Raw genomic sequence first — 24,891 nt, forward strand, 5'->3', positions numbered from 1 at the left:
TTATGGCCCTGCAGCGCTCAGCTTGGGGGTTCAGCTCAACACCTTCCACCCGGCTCCCCCTGCATGGCGCCAAGTGGGAAACTGGCTGCAGAAGGAGGCAGGGCAGGTGGGAAGAGGCTCTCCTGGAGGTTTTAAGGGTACGTCTACAGAGCAAAACCAACCCCACGGCAGCGAGTCTCCGAGCCCAGGTCAACTGACTGGGCTCATGGGGCTCACCCAGTGCAGCTAAAAACTGCAGTGGAGACATCTGGGCTCGGGCTGGCTCCTGGCTCTGAGACCTGGTGAGGTAGAGGCCCTCGGGCTCCAGGTTCCAGCCCGAGTGGGTGCATCTACATGGCTATTTTTAGCCCCTAGCTCCATGGGGGCAGATGAAGCTTCCTCTGGGGGAGGATAGCTCCCTGTCCCACCTCGTCCGTCTGTGGCCCTGCCCACACGCCACCCCCGCTCTGCCCCAGGTCCCGCCCCCTCCCCCACATGGCCCCCTGCTCACACTGCCCCCCCGGCCACGTCCTTCCTCTCCTCCACCCTCATTGCAGGGGGGTCTCGCAGGGGACGGGGTGGAGGAGAGGAAGGACAGGCTCACCAAGCGGCGGTGGGGGCCTCGGGGAAGGGGCAGAGCAGGGAGGGGAAGAGGCAGGGCCACCATGGCCCAGGTGTCCGGCAGCGGGGCTTAGCCTCCCCTGGCCTCTTACACCCACAGCCCATGCCCAGCACGATCCCCGCGATCCTCAGTCAGTTGTTCAGGCCCTGGACTTGCTGTCGCGGGGGTTTTGCTGCGTAGATGAACCCTGACTCGAGTGGGAAGCCAGGTTACCGTGTCTTCATTGCTGTGTTAAGCCAGCCTAGCTGACCCACGCTCAGAATGCAGCATCGCCAGCGCCCGGGAGAGCACAAGTGTCCTCTGGCCAAGGCGCGTGGAAAGAAGCGGGCAGGGGACTGGCACCACCATGGGATTGGAAGAGCCTGGCCTGGAGTTTGTGCTGACCAGCCCCCCGGCTGGTGTGCAGGGCCGCAGCCCCGCTATCTCCACTGTCGTTGCTGGAGCTTTCCCCGTCTACACCAGCGGCGGAGCTGGCCCATCGCGCGGACAGGATCGAACGTTAGCGGTGCTGATCGTCCTCCCACCTCCACTTGGGGTAGCCCTACGGACTGCCCTGGAGTCGCCATGGAAGAGCCAGGCCCACTGTCGCTCCTGGCGGGCTTAGCCGGTGGAACTGACTGCTACTGGCTATTGCAGAGGCCACGGATTAAGCGAGATTCGAAGAGAGACTGGACACGTCTACCAAGCAGATGCGGAGTTCTATGGATAACAGATCCGCGCCGGAGTTCTGACAAAGGAAGTGCTGGAACGCAGGGCAGTGGGAAGCCAGGAGGGAGCAGAGGGGGGAAGGGAAATTTGGGGTGTGTGTGTGGGGAGTGGGAGGAAATTAGGGCAGTGAGGGAGCTAGAGGAGGGGGAGCAGGGGTGATTCCACACAGAGCCCGTCCCATCCCTGCTTCCCCTCTGTTTGTGCTCCCCGTAGGGGGCTCCAATGTTGGGGTGTCCTTGCTGCTTAGCTCCTGGCATCTCCCGGCTCTGGCGCCCCAGGCTAGTCCGGGCTGCAGTGATTCAAACCACTGGGCGGAGAGCAGGGATCCTGCAAACCATCAATTTTAATCCACTTTTCTGATTGTTCTCATTGGCACTATAACCATTAAAACACAGGCTTTACCGTCACATGGAGCCTTGACAATAGGTTTGGCACCTGGCAGGGTCCCCGCTAACTACATACATTTATTTACGCAATTATATCTGGTAATATGCTCCGATTCTTATCAATTGTACATTTTTAGTCTGTTTGAAAATGGTGTCTGATCTGTTGCTTATTTCCTAGATAATTAACTTTTTGTTCGTGGTTTGTGTCAAGCAGCATTAGGATGGTAACTGGGAATTTAATTAAACACCCAAAACAGCATCTACAATTTATTTTTGTTAAAGAAAACAACCTTAGATGTTTTGGATACATCAGCTTCGCTTATCAAACCGTATTTCACAGTTCCAGCTAAATGATTTGTTAAAGGAACAGAGGGATTAACTGTAGTTAGTGAATTAATCAGATTATTTCAGGTCAGCCTGGGAAAAATTTCAAGTCTACCTAAGTGAAAGTGACTGAAGCATAAGTTCCTACTAGCCTAACTGACGAAGTGGGAATTTTCGATAATATTTTTATGCAGCCTTGGTGTGCCTCAGTTTCCCTTTGCATGTTGCATTGCTACCCAGTGGATACATAAGGTTTAACACTGGAGTAGCGCAGGCGCAGGGCAGGGGGTTGTTACTTTGCTATCTGGGACAATTAAAGAGACGCCCCAAGGACAGAACAACTCCGGACGTGGAAGGGAGCTGGAGAACAAGGGGTCAGATGGCTGGAAGAAGGGACCTTTTGGAGGGGTGCAGGAGCCTGGACTGGGGGATCCAAGAGGGGGAGCCAGAGGTGGAGTCCATCACTGCTTGGCTGGCTCATCACGGCACTGGTTGGACCGGGGTGGACTATGGCGGAACCCTGCCCCTCTGTGCTGACCAAAGGATGTCCAGATTCTGTAGCCAGGTGACTAATCAATGGTGACCTTGTTTGGGAAAGGCTGCCTGTGTCACTGTGAATATCCCCTGAGAGCATCACACCCTGAGGGGCCTGGTCGGCTTGGCTGGATTCACTGCAGGGAGTGTTGGAGCGGTGGAGGCCACGGGCCTGCCCTGGTGGAACTGTGTGGGTCCTTGGGGCCCACTTCAGCGAAGGGGTCGTTCCCAGAAGACTAGGGACAGGCTGGGCAGAAACTAGACACTAGGACTCTGTGATGCTTGTCTCTTGAAATGAGACAACAGCCTCCTAAGTGACTTAGGCTGTCCTTCAAACTAGGAGATCTCATCTTTCCCTCCTCACGACACGTGCTCCGGCTTTTTCAACTCCCAGTCAACTTCTCAACCATGAATGAATTGGTCCGAATAAAGAACATGTTCTCTCTGCGCCTGCAGAAGAGGCGACTGCTGCAAAAACTGACTGCTTCAAAAACTGGTTCCAGGGGCTTCACCAGTGACTTCCACCCGTTCAGTGGTGGGTCTTTCCTTTAAAACACCAGCAGCCAATACGTGCTGCTTGCAGGGTTCATCTCCAGCCCGGAATTTTATGATGGTTGGCATAATTGATGGGTGATTCTTAGGCGCCACGTCAGAGCAGCATCTTCTTCTGCAGTTACGCATCTCCCCGGGTACGTTGGTTGAGAATATTGGCAAGAGCATGAATCGGAGTAAGTGCTTGATCCAGCCGCTTCTTTCCTGTCTGCAATTTACCTCTGTCAGTGGCTATTTCTTTCTTCAGCGTCTCTTGAAGTTCTTTCCATATTTCCACCCCAGCAGCAATGCAGCAGCATCCTGCTGCGGTTTGTCCGAGGCAGGTTTCAGGATATCCAGCATCTCTTCTCCATTTCTCTTGGCTACTTTGGCTGGGAGAGCTCCAGCTATTGTGTCACAATTTTCCTCACAAATGGCCATCAGAACAGGCCAGTTCTTAATAAACAGCTTCAAACAGTCAGCTGCTGAAAGCCCATTGTACACCTAGTGGGAGACTTCGTTTGGATCCTCCTGCTCTCTTCAGTGACGCTGAAGCAGAGTGGTTGTTCTGGAAATATTGTGCAATTTCAACATTTTCCTTGATTCCTGGAGTTGAACTTAAGTCTTTGGCTAAAAGATGCATCACATGCGCCCTGCATCCACAGGTTATAAGTGTCAGGTTCCCTTCGTTATCTTCTAGATGTCTTCTCATCTTTGCTCCTTTGGCAGCACTGTCTGGGACAAAGCTACACACCTGACACTTGATTTTTTGTTCATGGTTTGTTATCGCTCTTCCTGCTACTTCTTTTAAGTACTTTTCTGTATGGGCATTTCCTGATGTATCAGTTGTTTCTATAAGACAGCCAACCCCATCTTCTGTTGTCACATAATACCTATTATTGGATGATTGTGTACATCGCTTCACCCATCAAGACTCAGATTAACAAACTTCCCATCAATGGTTTTTGCGAACTGTTCAATTCCCTTCTCATGCGCTGCAGCCAGCAACTGCTCTAGGTTTTTTGCCGCCCCAAGCAAAACATTTTTTGGCTGCCCCCACCCCAGTCCTGGTCTCCCCCACCTGCACTCTCCTGCTGCCCCAGCCCTGGGCTCTCCCCGCAACCTGCACCCACCTGCTGTCCCAGACCTGGGTCACTGGTAACTCGCTCCCAGGGCAGGTCATTCAGCAGGAATTTTGGATGTGCACAGAACACAGACAGGATTGGTTCCCATATGGTCACAGAACTGCAGTAAAGTGGAACAATTTTCAGCTTGTGTGATTGGAGGATATCAGGATGCATATGATAAGACTGACCTCCATAAATGAGGAAAAGTTGAGGTGCCTTTATTATTCTTTTGTTCCACTCTTTCTTTCTATGGGGAATTTGCCAATGCAATATCACTGTCTTCCTTTTAAACAAATACAACTAAAAAAAAAAAAGCAATGGCTGTTGAAAATAGCAATTCCAGTCCTAAAAACCACTGGGAAGCATTTCTTGCTTCTTCATTTCTTATCCTACATTTTCTACAGCAAGTTACAGTGGATCAGTATATTTGATTTGGAAGAAATGAAGTAACAGCTGCCCGAATTGAGCTTGAGCACTCCTGAATTTTGAGGGTGTTTAAATCTGGAAGGCAGGTGCTAGATTCCCTTTCTGAATATTACCTAAATCTGGAAAGGAAAAGTCAATTTCTGCTTCCATGGCTCAGACATGGAAATCCTCCTACGTGCCTGTATCTAAAACTGCCGAAGTCCCCTAGCAGAGACTCCCCTCCCTTACTTTTCATTTTAAATTCTAGTGGGATCCACGTACCTCCCTTGCCAGGCTTCAGATAGAGAGGGGCACTGTCCATTTAGTCCACCCAATTCCTTCTTTGTGGGCTGCAAGGTGAGGTCACACCAGTATCCCTAATGCAGTCTGGGGAAGTCTTCTGAAGGGGACATCTGGGACAAAGTCTTCTACTCCTTTGGCACACTTGTTCCCCATTCACAGTGCCACCCCTTTAGACTCGCAGCATGGCCCAGCTACCTCACTCCCTACCCCTCCCTTTCCTGTTGATTGCGGCCAAGGGATTGCTGGGAAATGTAGTTCTTTCCCTGCTCCAGGGCTGGCTCTATAGGCAGGGAGCTAGGCAAGGAACTACAGCTCCCAGGGTCCCGTGGGTTCTCAGCTCCCATGCTGGATCCCCAGCTGCTCAATGGCTCCGCTTATGCAGGGTTGTGAGAGGGGAGGAAGTGAGTTAAAAAAAAAAAAAAAGGATGGCCAAAATGATGCCCCCTGGAAATGTGCACCCAAGCACCTGCTTGTTTTGCTGGTGCCTAGAGCCGGCCCTGGGTGGAGTGCAGCCTGCTCAGATGATTGAACCATGTCAATCAAATGTTTGTCCTGAACAAGACGAAAGGGAGAATTTGTTGCACAAATGAACCGAGCAATCTTTGCATCTATGGAGTCTTGGTGGAATTTTCTGCTCCTGATTACAACTCATCCATAGCTTTACTGGACAATGAAGGAAAGTTTGGTTTGTTGGTTTTTTTAATCCAAGTAATTTACTGCCTGATGTACGTTTACTTGCAGCACTGCTGGTGGCACCAGCAGATGACTCTAAAGTTGTAGACATTGCAGATGATGGACATTCACAACCATGTATGTCTACGCTGGACCCTGAAACAAAGCGGTAACAAAGTCACTCTCGCTCACAGAGTATTGCGCCTTGCACTGCTTTATAAAAAATGAGATTGCATGATAGATTCCTCCTCCCGCAGCTGTTTGTACCACTGTTTAAATGATATTTATTCCAAATCCAGTTTTATAGGGAAAATAATAAATCATAAGGAATATCTCAATCTATTTAAACCCTTATCTCTAGCAACACACCAAACAGCTTGGGAAAAAAATGTTAACATTCCTAGATGCCAAACAAACCTTTACTTTTAAATGGGAAATCGTCCCCCAGGATGTTTGATTATATTGAGCTATAAAAAAAATAAACCTCAGAAGTCCCGCAGTAATTGATAAATCCTCTCACACCAAACTAACATGCCAGTTCTATTTTGAACACCACATTTTGAAATTCCTAGGTAAGTAATGCCCTCAAAACACGGCTGTCTGACAATAATCCAAGATGTCCCTTGCGAGCACAGTAAGGCATGGTAGCTAGTCTTTGAGAACGGTGCAAACGTAAGTTTACTAACCAATTGATCTAGACCAGACATGTTCACAAAGTTGTTCCCTTCTGAGGAGCATTTTTCATGGTGGTTCATTCTACCAAGCAGACCTTGCATCTCTTTGTGGCACTGTTCACATTTGTTGCATCTTCCCCTTTGAACCTGCCGCCACTGCAGGTGTTTTTCTCCAGCTCCCAGGTGTTGGAATCGACCCTTCCTTGACAGCAGCGTGGCAGGTCCTGCTTCTTCTCCCTTGCTACCTAACCCCTCCCGCTCCTCCACCCCTGCCCCCAGAAACGCAAAAGAACGAACGTCACTCCAAGGCTCCTGCTGGTGTGACCCACGTGCCAGTGGCGCTGCAGTATCTGGAGTCAGAGAGGGAGGCTGGCACGGAAATGAATGGATTTTGGTGTGTTTGCGTCTCTGTCCGTGTACGCTCACAAGGAGACGGAGCAAGGCTCTTTACGCAAAGGGCCCAGATCCACCCAGAAGCAAGAGCTGGCAGTTAGCGGTAGATCCGTGTTTTTCCATGAGCTGGAGAGCGCGTTTCCATGGTTGTCATAATGTGAGAACGGAGCTAGTCCAACCAGAATCTATAAACCAGGAGTTCGCCCAGGTAGGCTCAGAGGATGATCCCAATGACACCTGATGGTGGTCTGCTGGAGTCAGAGGCCAGGTCTCAACACCTGTGATGACTTTGCCAGTCTCTTGTGCCCACTCGCACAGTCCCAGGTCACCTTAATACTGCACAGGACCTAGTGTGCCACATTTACAAAGCTTGGCCTCCAAACGTAGGTGTCTCGCCCCTGATTCTTTTTTTCTACAGACAAGCAGCTGTTGGCACAGAGGTTTTGCTGGAGGCTCATGGATTCAGCCAGTTTATTTGTATTGAAATGTTTGAAGAGATTATAACGAGCTTTAGCCCTGAACATATTTCGTATGACATTTAGATTGCCTTTGAAACAGGTATATTTTTAAAAAGAAAAACTTATTGTCATTTCAATAAAATCCAAAAATGTATTTAAATAAAAAAATCCGCCCCCCCCTCATCAATTTTCCCCACTCTGCCCGGCTGCGGTGTCCCCAGCTCCGTCTGCATTGACCCACCACTGAGCGCCCTGCCTGGGTGCCTGCTGGCTCAGAGGATGCTCTGTAGCTGGGGGTGGGGGGAAGGATCTTCCTGGCCCAGGCCCTGCAAAGGTACCGAAACGCCCCCCAGCTCCTAAAAAAGTGCCAGAACGGTGTTCTGGAGCATTCCAACGCTGTAACAAACGCTGGAGGGAGATTAAACCTCCCGCGTCAGGCTTAGGACAGCCTGGCTCTCAGTCCCCCATGCTGGGGAGGGTAGGCGGGCTTCCCCGTTGCTATTTTTAGCACACTGGTCTGGGCCCTGCTGGTCTGTCTACCTGTGCTTGAGGCTCACTCCCAGCTGCAGGGGAGCCAGGCCCAGAGGGGTGGTCTGTGCCAAAGCCCAGCCTCCGTGCAGAGCTGAGTGAGCGTGGTCAGCTGCGTCAGACACAAACTCCCGGAACACGGGGAAGGCAAACGAGGGTTCGCTGGGAGAGCGGCAGCACCAGGCACTTCAGAGAAAGGGCTAACTCCCCGGCAGTAGCAGCTGGGGGTAGCTGCCCCCAGGCAGGTCTCTTCCGGGCCTCTATGGGGACGTCTACACTGCAAAAATACACCCGTGGCAGTGAGCCTCAGACTCGGGCTCACGAGGCTTGTGCTACGGCGTTAAAAATCCCCTGCGATTAGTCCCCAAAGGGTGATTTATATCCCGCTTTATGCACCCTGGCTGAGCTGTCGCTCCTGTTAGCGCCAGCGTTGTTTCTTTCTTACAGCATTCAACATTGCTGCAACTCATGCTCTCCCTTGCACCTGCCTGGATAGTGAATTAGTGAGGCCAGTGGGCTGCTGCAGCCGAGTGCGGAGTCTCATTCTGGTTGTGCACACGGCTCGCGCTGAGCTCGCCTGCATGTTTAACACACTGTAGTGCACAGTGGTGTAGCTGTGTCGGTCCCAGGATATTAGAGACAAGGTGGGTGAGGTCAGAGCTTTTAACGCCGTTACCTCCCCCACTTGTCTCCCTAATACCTTGTCTGCATTGTGTTACGGAAACCCAAACAGGTGCACGGGGGCATCGGGCAGCTTGATGACTCCAGGTGTAGGAGCCCTGGCTTAGAGAGCCGCAGATGAAGGATGCTAGATCCATAGGAAGAACTGTAATACAGTCAATGGAATCACCTGGCTTCCTGGAGTCCTGGTCCACCTATTCATCACTGGCTGTGGACTAGGGCACCTAAGCAAAGCAGATTTTTCGAAGACTGGCTCATGAGCCAGAGCTGAATGCAGGTTGCATGGGCAGCCTTCAAGCTGGCATCTCCTAACACTTGAGTGTTTTGACTTTGCAGCCTGAACATTCTGCTAATGTTAGATGTTGACAGGGTAATTTCTGTTGGTTTTTAAAACTGTAGCAACACCCAGCAGTTCATCCTGTGGAACTATATTGTCTCCCTACATGGGCCACCAGCGGGCCTGGGGTCATTATATCTACAGACTTCTGCCACCTGAGCTAACTGAGTAACTGGCAGGAGTAGTAGGCTGTTATCTTCTATGCGGGCCTGTCACTAGAGAGGGATAAGACATACACACTTTGCCGGGGGGCTTCATGGCTATTTCCTAGACAGCAGAGGAATGGGGAGACTCAGGACTCCTGGGTTCCATTCCAGGCTCTGCTGGGAAGTGTCTCTAGTGGGGACAGACTCTTCTGCTCCCATCCAGCTCTAACATCTCCTTGTCCTCTTCCTCTGCTGTCCTGCCCCATCCTACATCTCCTGTTCACCCTCCCCCATTCCTCCCCTTCGGCATTGTGGCCTGCAGGGGGAATTGCTGATTGCATGGGACAGACAGTCTCCCTGATCCCAGCACCAGAGCAGCCGCAGCCTCTAGGAGTTCTGCTCAGCCCCTGCAACCCTGGGATGGAGCATGCTCATTCGCACTGTGGGGATGGAGCAAGCAACATCTGGTCACATGTGAGGGAATGGAGCGCGCTCAGTGCAGATGGAATCTTTGGAGAATTTAGCTGCCAAACTCTAACGAGTCTCCATTGAGCATGTGCAAACTGAGATTTTAGGGGCTCATCAAATGGCCAACTTTAGGTGAATTTTCATGGGGATGGCAAATGGCACCTAACTGATCCTAGGGCAACCTCCCCCCTGCCAAATTTCAAGTTCTTCCTCCAAAGCATGGAGGTGTTAGAGCTTCTCAACAAAAGGGCTACAAGATATTTTTAACACATGCAAAGCCATGTATTTCCCCCCAGCCTCGGTCTTGGAAACAGAGGAACCATTTTAGCTGAAACTTTCCAAATCAGTTCAGCCTGTGGCAGACCCTGGCCTGGAAAATTTCATCCCTGAAAGTTTAAGTTTGCAAAGCTATATATAACTGAAAACAGGAGTTCATAATGGGAAGTATCAGACCACCTTAATAATAGGTGTCGCTACTTGTTCCACCTAAAAAAGCTCCAGTGGGAATTCCTACACATCACCCATTTTACACAAACCCTTGTCCCTTAGATCTGCTCTGTCCAAAAATCTCAGATAAAATCTATGTTTTATTTGCCTGTGCAGCACCTAGTCTTGGACCAGGGCTCCTAGGTGCTACCAGAATATATCTTTGGGTGAGGCTGGTGCGGGGAAAGCCAGTGCCTGTGCCATCCCTGGGGACAGAGGCTGTTAGCAGTGCCACCAATACCAAGGGGAGCACAAATCCCGAGCCAGGCTAAACAAATCATGACATTTTTTTTATTTGCTTTCTGGGGTTTGAGCCATTGGGGTCATGTTGGGGGTCACATTATCTCCCCAACCACAAGAGACAGAAACTTATTTACTTTTCAATAAAATGCCAGCAGAGATCCTCTTGTCATCCTGCGACTCTGGGAGCTGGGGCTTGTAGGAAAACAGCCAATATCGCGAGCCCTGTGATGGAATCACAGGCATCGGTGACCCTAGTTTGGGCTCCAGGAATCTCACTTGTTAGCAGCCCAAAGTTTGCTAAAAATCTCATTGATCCCTGGAGTCTAAGGCCTGGAGATGGTGCGATGCGTCTGGTGCCTGCAGGACCCTGGCCAGAGAACATCCCCCGGGGGTCCTGCACACAGCCCGATCTCTCGGGGCTGAGCCAGTGCGTGTAACCAGCTGTGGTACATGGCCCCTAAGTAATACCAGGCCTCCCCTGGCCTGCCCGGGGCTGGCTTTGTCTCTCGGCAGGGCACGGCGGGTTGAACCAGCTGGGCGGGGCCTTCGTGAATGGCCGCCCGCTGCCGGAAGTGGTCAGGCAGCGCATTGTGGACCTGGCCCACCAGGGCGTGCGGCCCTGCGACATCTCCCGCCAGCTGCGAGTCAGCCACGGCTGCGTCAGCAAAATCCTGGGCAGGTAAGCGCAGAAGCGGGAGCCCTTTGCTGGCTGGCGGTGGAGCCGGGACGGGGCCTCACAGTCTCCCGGCCAGCCACAGCTGCCTTCCCAGCAGACCCCAGCGGAGCTCCCCCAGCTTGCCCTCCATGGGAGGAGCCAGGCCAGGAGCTGTTAAAGGCTGGCACAGCTTGCCGTCCAGTCTGGGAACGGTCCCCCTGCAGAGACCCCAGCCAGTCTGGGCAGAGCTAAGGGGACGGAAAGGCTGGTCTAGTGGCTAGCGCACTGTCTGGCACTCAAGAGCCTGGGGTTCAATTCCTGGCTCTGCACCAGAATTGACCTTGGGCCTCCCCCTGTATTTCTCCATGCCTCAGTTTCCCATCTGTTAATGAAGACAATGATCTCGGGCCCTGCGCTTGGCTGGGGTCCTCTCGGGCAGGCAGCTGTCAGCATGGCGGGACAGGACTCTCTGCTCAAATAGCTGCAGAAATTACAGTCCCTGGTGAATATCCCTGGCAGCTCGGTGCCATCCCCACACCTGGCTCCCAGCAAGGCTAGTTGGCTGGTGCAGAGTGGCAGGGAAACCCTCACCCCACGCGGGAGCCAGCGGTTCCTGCTGCCAGTGGTGGGCTCTGGGTGGACGGTGCCAGGAGTTTGGTAGTATGGGTTCTTCACTCCAATATTCAGTGCATCCCCTGCCACTCGTTAGTCTCTGAAGTGCACGTGAGTTACTGTGCAGCATGCCCTAGGCTGGGGACAGTCCTGCAGGGCTTGGGAGAGGCTGTATGGGGAGGGTCATTTATCTGCAATAAGTAATTTGACCAGCCCAGGGTCCCAGAGTAGCACCAGACACCACTGTGACGGGCACAGTAGGAACGGATGGCTGGAGGAAGCGGGACATACCTGACCAGGTAACAGCTTGATATAGTTCCCTGAGGCTGGACACCCCCTGACTATTTACAAAGACCCCATCTGAGACTGGGGTGATGCTCCGTTCCCCCTCTGTGCCTCGGTTTCCCCATCTGGGGCTAAAGTACTTTGCGATGCCCCACAGGCAACTCAGTGAGCTGGGAGGAATCAGCTGTTTATTTCACTCCGAGCGATCGCGGTGCTGTGCTGAAAGACGAGCCCCTGCCTCATGCCATAGGGAGGGTATCGCAGCATAGCCTCCCAAGCACTCATACCCCGGCTGTGCCCGCCATCCGCTTCCCTCGGTTTACCCGGTAACCCTCTTGCTTTCTCTATTGGAGTAGGTACTACGAGACCGGCAGCATCCGGCCCGGCGTGATTGGCGGCTCCAAGCCCAAGGTGGCCACCCCCAAGGTGGTGGAGAAGATCGGGGACTACAAGCGGCAGAACCCCACCATGTTCGCGTGGGAGATCCGTGACCGCCTGCTGGCCGAGGGCGTCTGCGACAACGACACCGTGCCCAGCGTCAGCTCCATTAACAGGTCGGAGCCGGGGGACCCCATCTCCCCTAGATGTAGCCAGTCCTGTCCCCTCCCATCTCCCAGGAACCCCTCCTGTCCATTGGGGATCCCCCACTCTCATTTAGCTGGGACCCTCATCCATTGGGAAGGGAAGGGAGGTGCCCAACATGGGTCTGGTGGGGTTATTAGGCCTTGGTACCACTTAAATCCCACAAGGCCTGGACACCATTTCAGTCCTGGTTCCTGTGAGATTCGGGGGACTCCCTTTCCCCTCTCTGTACCTCAGTTTCCCCATCTGGAACATGGGGCTAAAGTACTTTGCGATGCCCCTCAGGCAAAGCGGGACTGAAGTGGTACCTAGGACTTTGCCCAGGGATGAATCTCCCTTCAATCTGTACTAGAAACCACTCCCTGAAGTCCAGGGGACCTGCTTCCAGCTTCCTCCCAGACAGGAGTTGGTCCAGCCAGTCTGTGCTGGAGCAGCCCCGATTCTCACACTGAACACGCCCACGCCCAGGGCCTGCCACTTAATTTCTCTGATGCCCTTTCTCCCCGTCAGAATCATCCGGACCAAAGTCCAGCAGCCATTCAACCTCCCGATGGACAACTGCGTGGCCTCCAAAGCTCTGAGCCCTGGGCACAGCCTGAGTGAGTTCTGGGGCAGGGTCTCGTACGGGGGCTGGGTGTTATAGTGGCTAATTCCCGGGGCCGCACAAGGTCTGTCTCTAGAGCATTGTCCCTCACTCCAGTGGGGCGGGAACGGAGCCCACAGATCTCAAAAGCACCCGCCGCTCAGTCGGCCCCTCTGTTGGCTTCCAGGCAGTAACAGAGCTGGACAAAGAGTGGAGTTTGTCAAAAATCTCTGGCCATTTGGAAAAGTTCAAAGAACCCATCTGGGGTTTAACGAAACGTTTCGGTTTTGAGCCATTTTGAAGCAAAATGTCAGTTCAACCCCCACCTCCCCCCAAAACGGCTCTCCCCCCCCCCCGAATCTTGTTATTGCCCCCCCTCCAACAACCATTTCAATGGCAAAATGTTTCGGTGGCCCGGAATCTGCATTTGTCCTCCCCCCCCCCTCCCCCCCCCAAAAGTGTTGTCCAAAATATTTCTCCCAGCTCTATTCATGTGCTCTGTGTGGCCCAGTCCCTAGATCGGCACAGCCGGCCGTGCTGGGTGGGCTACAGACATATGGAACTAGCCCTCGTGCCCAGGCCCGGTGGGAAATTTTCCACCTAAACAATGGAAACTTGAGTTTTCAACAAAACGGAATTTTTTATGAAAAGTGTCAGTTTCCTGCAGAAAAATCTTGATTTTTTTTCCCCATAAAAAACCCCAAATGCTCCCAAACTGAAATGTTTCAACTCAGAAATGTTGCCATTGTGCCTCATGGGAATTGTAGTTCATTGCCCCATATCACTGTTCTCCTCTATGGACTGGGCTTCTTGGCTGGGGACATCTTCCATGATGCCCCATAGCCAGGGTCTCCCAGCAGCCACTCTTCCGTGGTGCATCATGGGAGATGTAGTCTCACTAGGGATCCTGGCCTATGTGTGGTGTGACACAAGGCACCCAAACTACAACTCTCAGAAGGCACTGCAGCGGCATTGCCAAATAGAAAATGTTCTTTTTCCTAAAATTTTTCAGTATTTAAATTTCCGCCAAAAAAATTGAAAATTTATGTGGAAAACGCCCTCTATTTTTAACCACCCTATACCATTGCCCCAGGCAGGGAACCGGGCACAGAGAAGGGATGGGTCGCACAGCCAGCTGGCATCAGGCTTGGAGCTCCCAGAGTCCCCGGTGCGCCAGGGACATCCGCAAGGGATGATTCCTCTGGGTCGCCTGGGACACCAGCCTTGTCCCGTCCTCGGGGCGGGTGGCACGACCCAGCGCCATGGGCGAGGTGCCCCGGCGTCGCGCCCGCCCTGTCTCCTGGCGCTCGCTCCAAGGCTTGTTGACCAGGGGGGGGGTGTTTTCAGTCCCCAGCTCGGCCGTGACCCCCCCAGAGTCACCCCAGTCGGACTCGCTGGGCTCCACCTATTCCATCAGCGGGCTCCTAGGCATCGCCCAGGCCAGCAGCGACAGCAAGAGGAAGATGGACGACAGTGAGTGGGGGTGGGACTAGGGTGACCAGAAAGCAAATGTGAAAAATCAGGACAGGGGGTGGGGGGTAATAGAAGCCTATATAAGAAAAAGACCCAAAAATCGGGACTGTCCCTATAAAATCGGGACATCTGGTCACCCTAGGTGGGACAGTGCCGGGGGCAGGGTTCTCTGGGACCGGCCTCCGATGCCAGGGGGGTGGGTGCGAACGCCCCGTGATGGCAACAGAGACCTAGCCCGGGGGAGGCGGCGCTGAGACTGGCTGGGCCCAGGGCGGCTCCCATGTGGCTCCAGAGCGGCTGCCTCAGTCCCACAGAGGCTGGTGTCACTGTCCCGTGCCCGGCCCAGGGGCCCAGCAGGCAGCAATGCCCTCTGCAGTGCCATCATGCTGCCGTATGGGGCCCGGGCATACCTGGGGCAGCTGGACCAGGCCTGGAAGAGCTATGGGCTGGCAGTGAAGGGCCGGTCAGGGATTGGGCTGTGCCCGTGGCTGGGGGTGTTGGTTGGGGATCGGGCCGTGCCCGTGACTGGTTGTGGGATTGGGCCATGCCCGTGGCTGGGGGGGTCAGTTGGGGATCGGGCCATGCCAGTGGCCAGGAGGCTGGTCGGGGATTGGGCCATGCCCATGGCTGGGGGGTTGGTGGGGGATCGGGTCATGCCTGTGGCTGGTTGTGGGATCGGGCCATGCCCGTGCCTTGGATGGGGGTCTCATGGCTGCTCTGCCTGGCAGGCGACCCGGAGAGCTGCCGGCTCAGGATGGACACCCAGAGCAGCGCCAGCGCCGCCCGCAAGCACCTGCGCTCCGAAGCCTTTGGCCAGCCCCCCCTGGAGCCACTGGAGTGCCCCTTCGAGCGGCAGCACTACCCTGAGGCCTACACCTCCCCCAGCCATGCCAAGGGCGAGCAGGTCTGGGCCATGCCCACCGCTCTGGGGATGAGCAGTATTGGGAGGTCCCAGCAGGGTGGTGAGCAGTATTGGGGGCCCCCTGGGGTGAGCAGTACTGGGGGTTTCCCAGTGGGGGGGAGCAGTATTGGGGGTCCCAGTGGGGGGATGAGCAGTATTAGGGATCCCAGAGGGAGTGAGCAGTATTGGGGGCTTTCCCATTGGGGCTGAGCATATTGGGGGTATCCCAGCAAGGGGGGTGAGCAGTATTGGGGGCTTTCTCAGCAGGGGGGAGCAGTATTGGGGGTCCCAGTGTGGTGTGAGCGGTATTGGGGGTCCCAGCAAGGGGAGTGAGCAGTATTGGGGGCTTTCCCGGGGGAGGGAGCAGTATTGTGGGTCCCAGTGGGATGTGAGAAGTATTGGGAGGGTCCCAACGGGGGCGGGGTTGAGCAGTGTTGGGGGTCCCAGCGGAGGGCTGAGCAGTGTTGGGGGCTTTCCCATTGGGGGGAGCAGTATTGGGGGGTCCCAGTGGGGTGTGAGCAGTATTGGGGTCCCAGCGGGCGGCTGAGCAGTATTGAGGGTCCCAGTGGGGGGTGAGAATATTGGGGGTCCCCGTGGGTTGTGAGAAGTATTAGGAGGGTCCCAGCAGGGGGGGTGAGCAGCATTGGGGGGGTTCCCAGTGAGGGGGAGCGGTATGGGGGGTTTCAGCAGGGGGGTGATCAGTATTGGGGGGCCTCCTGGGGTCAGCAGTACTGGGGATCCCAGCAGGGGTGAGCAGTACTGGGGGGTCCCCTCAGGGGGTGAGTAGAACTGGGGGGTCCCAGTGGTGGGTGAGCAGTACTGGAGAGGTTTCCCAGCAGGGGGCTGAATAGTACTGGAGGTCCCAGTGGGGAGGTGAGAAGTATTGGGAGTTCTCATGGGGGCTGAGCAGTACTGGGAGTCCCAGCAGGGGGGATGACCAGTATTGGGGGGTCCCCTGGGGGGTGAGCAGTATGAGGGTCTTAGGAGAACTCAGGGGGCTGAGCCTTACCAGGGGTCACTGACCTTTCTGTTGCCCCCTCGCCCAGGGTCTCTACCCGCTGCCTCTGCTGAGCAGTTCGCTGGACGACGGCAAAGTCGCGCTGACCGCTTCCAACACGCCTCTCGGCCGCGGCCTGGCCGCCCCCCAGCCGTACGCGGCCGTGACAGGTAAGGGCTGACCCTCAAGTCTTGCCCCCAACAGCCGGGGGAGTCTAGGGCCGGCTGGGGCTGGCGTGGGCGTGAGGAGATGCCAGAGGGTCAGGGCCAGGGGCCACAGGGCCAGCACCTGCCAGGACCCTGCTGTCTGGGGGAGCCTGCAGGAGGTTCTCCCAACTCAGCCCCTCCCTACAGAGCCAGCCCCCAGCCCAGCACCTGCCAGGGAAATGAATCTCTGGGGAAGACAAATAGGAAGATGGAATTTCTGTTGGGACCCTACTCCTGCTCCCGACAGCACAACCCTGCCCCCACTGCACACACACGGTGACCCTCACTGCACAGCCCATCCCCACATTGCACAGCCCTGCCCCCACTGCACACACATGGTGACCCTCACTGCACAGCCCATCCCCCCACTGCACAGCTCTGCCCCCACTGCACAGCCCTGCCCCCCACTGCACAGCCCTGTGCACCCACCCGCCACTACATAGCACTGACACCTCCTCCTGCCCCAGCCCCAGTACAGCTCCCCCAGTGCCAGTACATGGCCATGGCCACTGTGCAGCACTGCCAGCCCCAGTTCCCCTTCGCCTCCACTCCCTTTAATCAGCCCTCTGCTGCCCAGCCCCTCCTGCCCTGCACCCGCGCTGCCAGCTGCCCCTGCCCCACCAGTGGGCTGGGGTTGGGTGGGGAGTGTGGGGAAGGGCAGGGGATCCAGTGCCCCCTTTGTGATCCCACCCTCTGGCTCCAGATCCCCAGACTGGGCGTCGGCGCCTACCCTGTGATCATTTCAGCCCATTTTCATTTCATCTCCTGTCTCTTTTTTTTTCCACCATCCCCCCCAGACCCCCACTCCCCCTTCCTTGTAAAGCAGGAGACCCCCGAGGCCTCCAGCCCGAGCGCCACCCCTTCCTCTTTATCTAGTGCCGCCTTTTCGGACCTGCAGCCCGGGCCGCCTTTCAGAGCCTTCCCCCACTGCTCCGCCATCTACGGCCAGTTCCCCGGCCAGGGCCTCGTCCCAGGTACGGCTCCGGTGCAGCGGGGGCTGTTGGCAGCGGCTGGCATCTAGCAATGCAGCGACAATCCCCGGGGTTCTAGACTGACAGCCCTCCCTCTGACCTGAGCTGCAAGACCATGGTCAAGACTCACTCTAGAGCCCAGCTGGCAAATCAGGTTCTGGAACCCCCCTCCAGACCCCAGTTTATAGGAGGACATTTCCTTCCAGCCGTTGGTTGGAGATTTGGGTTCCAGGCTCCTCCTTGCAGCTGTCTGTGGGCACAGGTTCTAGACTCACTTGGGGGTCAAGCGGGAGTTTGGGTCTGTGGGCTCCCCTTGGAGAAGGCAGCTCAAGTGGAGTGTTCTAGACCTGGGCAGAATTAATGCAATGCCAGGTTCTAGCCTCCCTCCAGAACCCAGCAGGCCAGTGTGTTCTGGGTTCCCTTGAGAGCCCAGGCAGGGGCAGGTTCTGGAGTCTGGCTCGCGCTGGGGTCTGGACCCAGGGATGACCAGGTTCTGGGCTCCCTGCAGGAGCCAGGCGGCAGCAGTTCTGGACCAGTGCCCCCCACAGAACCACTGAGGTTCTGCCTTAGCCCAGCCCACGGGCGTCCTGTTCACAGCCCAGGAACCCCTTAGCTGCCAGATCTGAACATGGGCGGGCCCTTCCTCCCTCCACCTTGGCTTGAGATCAAAGGCGCATTTCCCCTCCCTGCCCTCCTCAATTGTCCTTTTGTTGGGCTGCGGGCTCTGGCTGTGGGCCAGCTGGGCTGGAGTTCAAACACTGCAGCCGTGCCCTCCCCAGCCAGACCCTGGGGGAACCCTGCCCGGGCTCTCAGACCTCTCCCCACAATCTGTCCTCCCACAGCTTGTCTTTATCCCCCCGGCTAGCTAACAGGGCTCGCCGCTCAGCTGTGTGTCCCTGGCCCCGCACTGCTCTTGAAGAATGGGGATTCTCCAGCGACAGGGATTTGAGTGACCCAGCCGTCTGGCCCCAGGGTTAGAACGCCAGGTTCTGAGGCCTCCCAAGATTTGGGGCAGCTTGGGCCATTAGCTGGGAGCAGGGGCTGTGGCACCGGAGCAGAACCGGACCCACCCTCCTGTGGTTTTGTCTCGCATGAGGCCAGTCCCAGCTGCTCCAGAGGAAAGTGCCAGAGCGCCCCCGCAAAGTGGGCTGTTCAGGAATCACCTGACGGTGATGTTTCTCTCTGACACTGCCAGGGGCAGGAGGGGTTATAGGCCAGCTAATGAAGGTGGGCCTGTGCCCATTTATCCATCAGTGTCTCCTCTGCTTTGGACCCCTCCTGGCCCCAGTGCTCCCCAGTGGCAAGGAGTTCCACAGGCTAACTTCATTTGCCACATGCAGCTTTCAGGCTATGGATGGGATTGTGATACACCCCTTCTTCCCCCCTCCCACCGTGGGGGCTTGGTTCTGGGGTTCTGATCCAGTCCTCAGGGCGGAGGGTCGGGTCGGCGCAGGCCCCTGGAGAGCAGGGGGACCTGCAGAACCGGCTCCGGCCCAGGAGGCCTCCCGCCTTGTCCACAGGAGAGGAAATTGCTGGGTCTCAGCTCGCTGGAGGGTGACGTGAAGGAGGCCACCTGCCAGCTGTGCTGATACTGGGGTGGGGGGGCATTACGAGCAGGGGGGCACCCCAGGGATCCAGGAATTGGGGTGGGGGGAGGGTTACAGGGCTTGGCTAGCGACAGAGCAACAAACTGAGGACTGGATCCCCTGGCCTTCCCATGGCAGCTATGTCGCCATCTCAGAGCCAGCCCCCTCCTCGCGCCCTCCTGCCCCAACCACCCCGCCCCCTCGGCAGCCTGGTCCCAGAGGGCAGCAACACCATTGCCAGTGGGGCCACTGCCTGGTGGAGGCCAGGGCAGGTCGGGCACCCAAACCCTTAGGCCCTCTGTACTGGTAGCACAGGCAGCTCGTGGGGTGGGCATGGACACAGAGAGCGCCTGACCAACACAGCTGGGCAGTGCTGCCCAGAGCCCTACAGGCACTCACCTCAGCCTGGTGCTTAGGGCACTGAGCTTGGCCACAGGATATCTTGGTTCAAGGCCCAGCTCTGCCACCGACTCCCTGGGGAACGTTGGGTAAATCCCTGCCACGCGCTGTGCCTCAGTTTCCCCAGCTGTAGAAGGGGGATAATCATCCTTTGTAAGTTTGTTTAAACTGCTGGCTCTAGCACCAGGTCAGAGTGGCGCCCGGTGCAACGGGGCCCTGATCTCAGTCAGGATCTGGGCAGCACCTGGCACGACAAGGTCTGATCTTGGTTGAGGCTTCTAGGTACTACCATAATACAAATCATGGCGTAAAAACTTGTCCCTTGAGCTCTGGGCCTGGAGCATTTTGGCCGTGCTCATTAACCCCTTGTGTCTGCACCCATCCCAGCTGCCTTCTGCTGCTGCAGGTCACCGTGCACTCCATGTTTCCCATGCGTTCTTCACCGACGCTCAGGCTGGTGGGTTCATCCCCAGAGTGCAGGGCTGGGGGGGGCAGGGGGCTCAGACTGGGATTTAGGCCCCTGCCAGCGCCAGAGTAGAAGAGGGCTAGAAAGACAAGGGAGGGTCACCTGGTATAGGGGGTTAGCACTGTCCAGTTAAACCCTTAGCGTCCGTCTGTCCTGGGGAACGTTCTGGGGTTCAGCGGGGCTGCCACCTGCTAGATGAGCTCCACCGAAACCCTCCTGTCTCTCTAGGGCAGACAAAGCTGCCTGGATCCATAAGGGAGGGGCAAGAGGCATGGGGAGCCAGGCCAGGGGGGCTGCCCAGAGATCAGACCAGCAGCTCCTGGGGCTGGAGAACAGCATCAGCATCCTGGACCCTAGAGACCCCCAGGGAGGGGAGCGAGATGGCCCACGGTCACCACCAGGGATCCGGGGCTGCAGGAAATTGAGAGGAGACAGAGAGGGGGCGATCCCCAGGTCAGTAAGGTACTAGATCCCCCAGGGAGATCCCTCCAGGTCAGTAAGGTCCTAGATCCCCCAGGGAGATTCCTCTCAGGTCAGTAAGGTCCTAGATTAGCCTGGGGAGATCACCAGGTCACTACAGTACTAGATCCCTCAGAGAGATCCCTCAGGCCAGTAAGGTGCTAGATCTCCCTGGGAGATCCAGGTTAGTAAGGTCCTAAATCCCCCAGGGAGATCCCTCCAGGTCAGTAAGGTCCTAGATCCCCCAGGGAGATCCCTCCAGGTCAGTAAGGTCCTAGATCCCCCAGGGAGATCCCTCCAGGTCAGTAAGGTGCTAGATCCCCCAGGGAGATTCCCCCAGGTTAGTAAGGTATTAGATCCCTCAGGGAGATCCCTAGGTCAGTAAGATGCTAGATCCCCAGGCAGATCCTTCAGGGAGATCCTTCAGTTGGTAGAGCCCCAGATATAGCAGTTCTCCAGATAGGTAGGGAGATCCCATTGGGAGAGCCCTCCGGTAGGTAGAAGGATCACACCTGCAGATCCCTAGGCAGATCCCCAGCTAGGTAGCTGCATTCTGCCTGGCTCCCTGGCAGGCTGATCCCAGGCTCAGCCCCCTGGGCTGGGGTCCAGCTGGGCTGGGGGCTCATTTTGGGGCTGCCTCTTGCCCCCCTCGCATGTCCAGCCTTTCACCTGCTATCTATCCCTTCTCCCTTGCAGGGCGCGAGATGGTCGGCTCCACCCTGCCTGGCTACCCCCCGCACATCCCCACCGGCGGGCAGGGCAGCTACGCCTCCTCCGCCATCGCTGGCATGGTGGCAGGTAGGGCCGCGGGGGGCTAGGAGGTGGTGCAGGACCGGGGCAGCAGGGGGAGGGCACAGCGGGCGCTGTGCCTCAGGGCAGCTGCGCTAGGGGAAGCCCTGGGGTAGTTAGCAGGGGGCCCCTCAGGTGCCATTTAGCTCCCAGGGGGAGGGCAGGCCTGCGGGACAGGATTGAGGAGCAGAGCTGGGGGTGGGAGAGCCTGGGCTCAGGGATACAGCGCATGGGGTGATTAGAACAGGTGGGGTGATTAGAAGACAGAATTCCTGGGTTTCGTCCCAGCTCTTGGAGGGGAGGGGAGGGGATTGGAGGGGAGGGGAAGGGATTGGGGTCTAGTGGTTAGAGCAGGGGGGCTGGGAGCCTGGACGCCTGGTTTCTTTCTCCAGGTCAGTTTTGCAGCTGACCGTATCTGTAATGGGCTGAACCAAAACTCAAGATCCCCCCGCCCCCCATCAGATCTAGCTGTGAGTTTTGGCTCCAGGGACCCGGGAGGAGTTGTGGCGGGGGGCGGTGGTGGGGGCTGTCTGTGTGTTCAGAGCAGGTGGAGGGGCCTGATGCTAAGAAATGGGGTGAGGGGGACAGGTGCTGGGAACCAACCGCACCCTAATCCCCCTCCCCCCCCACGGTGTTGCAGCTGGCTGTTCCCTGCGAAGGGTTAATCTCTGTGTGCCGTGGGCCGTGCCCCAGGTAGCTGCACGGCTCCCCTGGGCCGGGAACATGCTGAACTGGCTTGTTGCCGCGTTACCCTGGAGATGTGCTTAATGCAGCGTTGAGAATCCAGCGCTGCACCCGGGCCGCCCCAGCCCCTCTCCTCGAGCGTGAAATGAGATTGAAGAGCGCAGGGCGGGGGGACTCGGGACTGGGTTAGACAGTGTGTGCTGGGGACTCCGCCAACCGCCTGCGGCCTGCCCGGCCCCCGGCCTGCTGAGCAAGGCAAGAAACCCAACCGCCTCGCTCGCTGCTACCTCCATCCCCAGCCAGTGCCAGCTGGGCCGGCATGCCAGGGAAACACTGGGCATGGATCGACTGGTCACAGCGATTGGCAGGATCGATCTTTACGTCCATCCACATCTATCAATCTATCCCTATTCACCCCTCCCATCTATCTATCCTCATACACCCCCCCATCCTCATACACTGCATCATCTATCTATCTATCTATCTATCTATCTATCTATCTATCTATCTTAGAATCATAGAATATCAGGGTTGGAAGGGACCTCAGGAGGTATCTAGTCCAACCCCCTGCTCAAAGCAGGACCAACACCAATTAAATCACCCCAGCCAGGGCTTTGTCAAGCCTGACCTTAAAAACCTCTAAGGAAGGAGATTCCACCACCTCCCTAGGTAACCCATTCCAGTGCTTCACCACCCTCCTAGTGAAATAGTGTTTCCTGATATCCAACCTAGACCTCCCCCACTGCAACTTGAGACCATTGCTCCTTGTTCTGTCATCTGCCACCACTGAGAACAGTCTAGATCCATCCTCTTTGGATCCCCCCTTCAGATAGTTGAAAGCAGCTATCAACCCCCCCTCACTCTTCTCTTCTGCAGACTAAACAATCCCAGTTCCCTCAGCCTCTTCTCATAAGTCATGTGCTCCAGCCCCCTAATCATTTTTGTTGCCCTCCGCTGGATTCTCTTCAATTTCTCCACATCCCTTCTGTAGTGGGGGGACCAAAACTGGCCACAGTACTCCAGGTGTGGCCTCACCAATGCCAAATAGAGGGGAATAATCTATCTATCCCCATCCACCCTGTTTCTATCTATCTGTCATTGGCCCCTCACCATGGTAGCTGCACTATCTGCAGCACTCATGGCTTAGCTGCATCCTCTCCAGGTGCCCCCGGACTTCGTGCCCTGTGCCCTGGTGCTCACTCCCGCGCTCTGTCTGTCCTGGAATGGCCCGTGAAGGAGCTCCCGTGTTCTCCAGAACCCTTGGCCATGCGGGCTGCCCAGCACCAGAAGCGGCTGCCCAGGGGTGATGGTACCCGCCCTGGGTATGCCATGCCCTAGTCCGCTCTCTGGGCACTAACTCCTCTTTCTGTCCCCAGCAGGCAGTGACTACTCTGCGAACGCCTACAGCCATTCCCCCTACTCCACCTACGGTGAGGCCTGGCGCTTCCCCAACTCCAGCCTGCTGAGTGAGTGCCTGGCACGGGATAGGGATGAGGGGACTCCACTGCATGGGGGGTGGAGGGAAGGGGCCTGCCCAGACCCCAGGCGAGATCAGGACCCCGTCGTGCTGGTGCCACACACACACACACACACACACACACACACACACCACAAGGGACGGTTCCTGCTCAGAGCTCCCAAGGTCCCCCAGTGGTAGAGGCAGGACTAGAACCCAGGTCCCCAGCATCCTCTCCCAGTGCCCTTCCCATTGGGCCCCACGGCTTTGCTGTGGGGGCACCGGCCACTGGCTGCTTCCTGCTCTTTGTAGCCACGGGGCCTGGGAGTTGGAGGGTGGGTGGAAGACGGGCATAGGCAGTGGGAACCGAGCGGGGTGTGGGGGCGGAGCTCCTGGTGTGGGTTAACCTGTGATGCTCAGTGTGAATGGTTAATTCTGGTGGGGGGGGGGGGCCAGGCTGGCGCTCCCCTCTAACAGGCACTGTTGGTCTTGCCCAGGTTCCCCGTATTATTACAGCTCTGCCTCGAGGGCCCCTGCGCCCCCTGCCGCTGCCTACGACCACCTGTAGCTGCCATGGAAGCCGCAGCACAGGACCCCCGGACGGGCCCGGCGCAGCCAGCCAAAGGCATTGTTATTTATTACCTGGCGAGAGCGCACAGCCAGCCCCGACGCCCGCAGGGACGGGGTGACACGGCCACCTGCGGCACCGGCACAACTGCTTTGTGGGGACGTGGGGCGGAGGCATCTGGGCGACGCAGCTCCAATGGGGGCAGAACAATGCGGGGGCCCAGGATACCCAACAATGGACAGCACCTCTGTGCCCATCCTGCCCCTTGGCCAGAGACCCCCCAGACAAAGGGGGCTGGACAGGGACTTTTGATCATCACATGGCTTCTAGAGACCCAGATCAGATCGATCTGTCTGTCCCTGCACACCCCGTCTGTCCATCCGTCCGCACCCCCCACCCCCGTCTGTCTGTCCCCACACCCCCCAGCCATCTGTCCCCATACACCCCTCTATGGATCTATCTGTTCCCATACACCCCATCTGTTTGTCCCCATACACTCCTCCTCTGTCTGTCTATCCCCATGCACCCCCTCTATCTATCTATCCCCATCCACCCCCTCTATCTATCTATCTATCTATCTATCTGGCGATCGCTCTCCCCAACAGCCCCATGACCTGAGGACTGGCTCTGGGACCCTGCTGATTTGCTCTCCTGTGTTTCTCACCAGCCCCATCCCCACCACGGGCTTTCTTCTCTCCTCCCCTCTCGCTGGCCGTCCAGCCACGCTGGGCTGGGCGCAGGACTCGGACGCCCGGCTGGGCCCCGTTGGGATGCAGGACCTGGAAAGCTCTGTTTGCTGAGGCTTGCCCTGCTGGGCCGGTGTTTGCCAGTGGCTGGGGAGAGGCAGTGCACCCAGGGGCAGCCCAGCTCCCTCCTGCCAGCCTGGCCCCTCCTCCATGGGCAGTGCCAGCTGCCCCCATGGCGCTGCATGACGGGCATTCCAGCCCCCCTCGGGACCACGCCCGTTGCTAGGTCTCCATCCCAGCCTCACCTTGCTTGTGTATAGACTGTACGTCACCCCCTCCCCTGGCGGGGCGTGGGACAGCCCCCTCAGTTCTCCTCTTTCGCTCTCTCCCCTTTGGATGCTCCTGCTTTTTATTAAAGGTTCAATAAACCCGTTGTCCTGGCGTGCCAGGCATGCCAGCGTGAGCTGGCAGCGGTGTGTGTGGGTGTCCTCCCTGTCCAGCCCCTGCAGGGGGCTGTGTGGGGCGGTG

At 56.7% G+C, this 24,891-nt stretch overlaps 1 protein-coding gene across 10 annotated transcripts in view; it reads left to right on the forward strand.

The window, feature by feature from the left end:
* The window catches only part of LOC123364363 (paired box protein Pax-8-like), a 41,901-nt gene extending 18,042 nt beyond the window's left edge, over positions 1–23,859 (forward strand). Inside the window, exons 3-12 of one of the 10 annotated variants that reach the window (XM_045006429.1) lie at positions 10,477–10,684; positions 11,911–12,111; positions 12,650–12,738; positions 14,070–14,195; positions 14,924–15,099; positions 16,143–16,263; positions 17,097–17,273; positions 20,877–20,978; positions 23,030–23,119; positions 23,607–23,859. In XM_045006429.1, the coding sequence (XP_044862364.1) occupies positions 10,477–10,684; positions 11,911–12,111; positions 12,650–12,738; positions 14,070–14,195; positions 14,924–15,099; positions 16,143–16,263; positions 17,097–17,273; positions 20,877–20,978; positions 23,030–23,119; positions 23,607–23,677 (1,361 nt within the window). In that variant the 3' untranslated portion in view covers positions 23,678–23,859. The remainder of the gene's footprint in view (positions 1–10,476; positions 10,685–11,910; positions 12,112–12,649; positions 12,739–14,069; positions 14,196–14,923; positions 15,100–16,142; positions 16,264–17,096; positions 17,274–20,876; positions 20,979–23,029; positions 23,120–23,606) is intronic. The other 9 variants (XM_045006433.1, XM_045006431.1, XM_045006434.1 and 6 more) reach the window with 9 other exon arrangements.
* The last annotated feature ends 1,032 nt before the right edge of the window (positions 23,860–24,891 follow it).

Source organism: Mauremys mutica, chromosome 2 (assembly GCF_020497125.1).
Source record: "Mauremys mutica isolate MM-2020 ecotype Southern chromosome 2, ASM2049712v1, whole genome shotgun sequence".
NCBI lineage: Eukaryota > Metazoa > Chordata > Testudines > Geoemydidae > Mauremys > Mauremys mutica.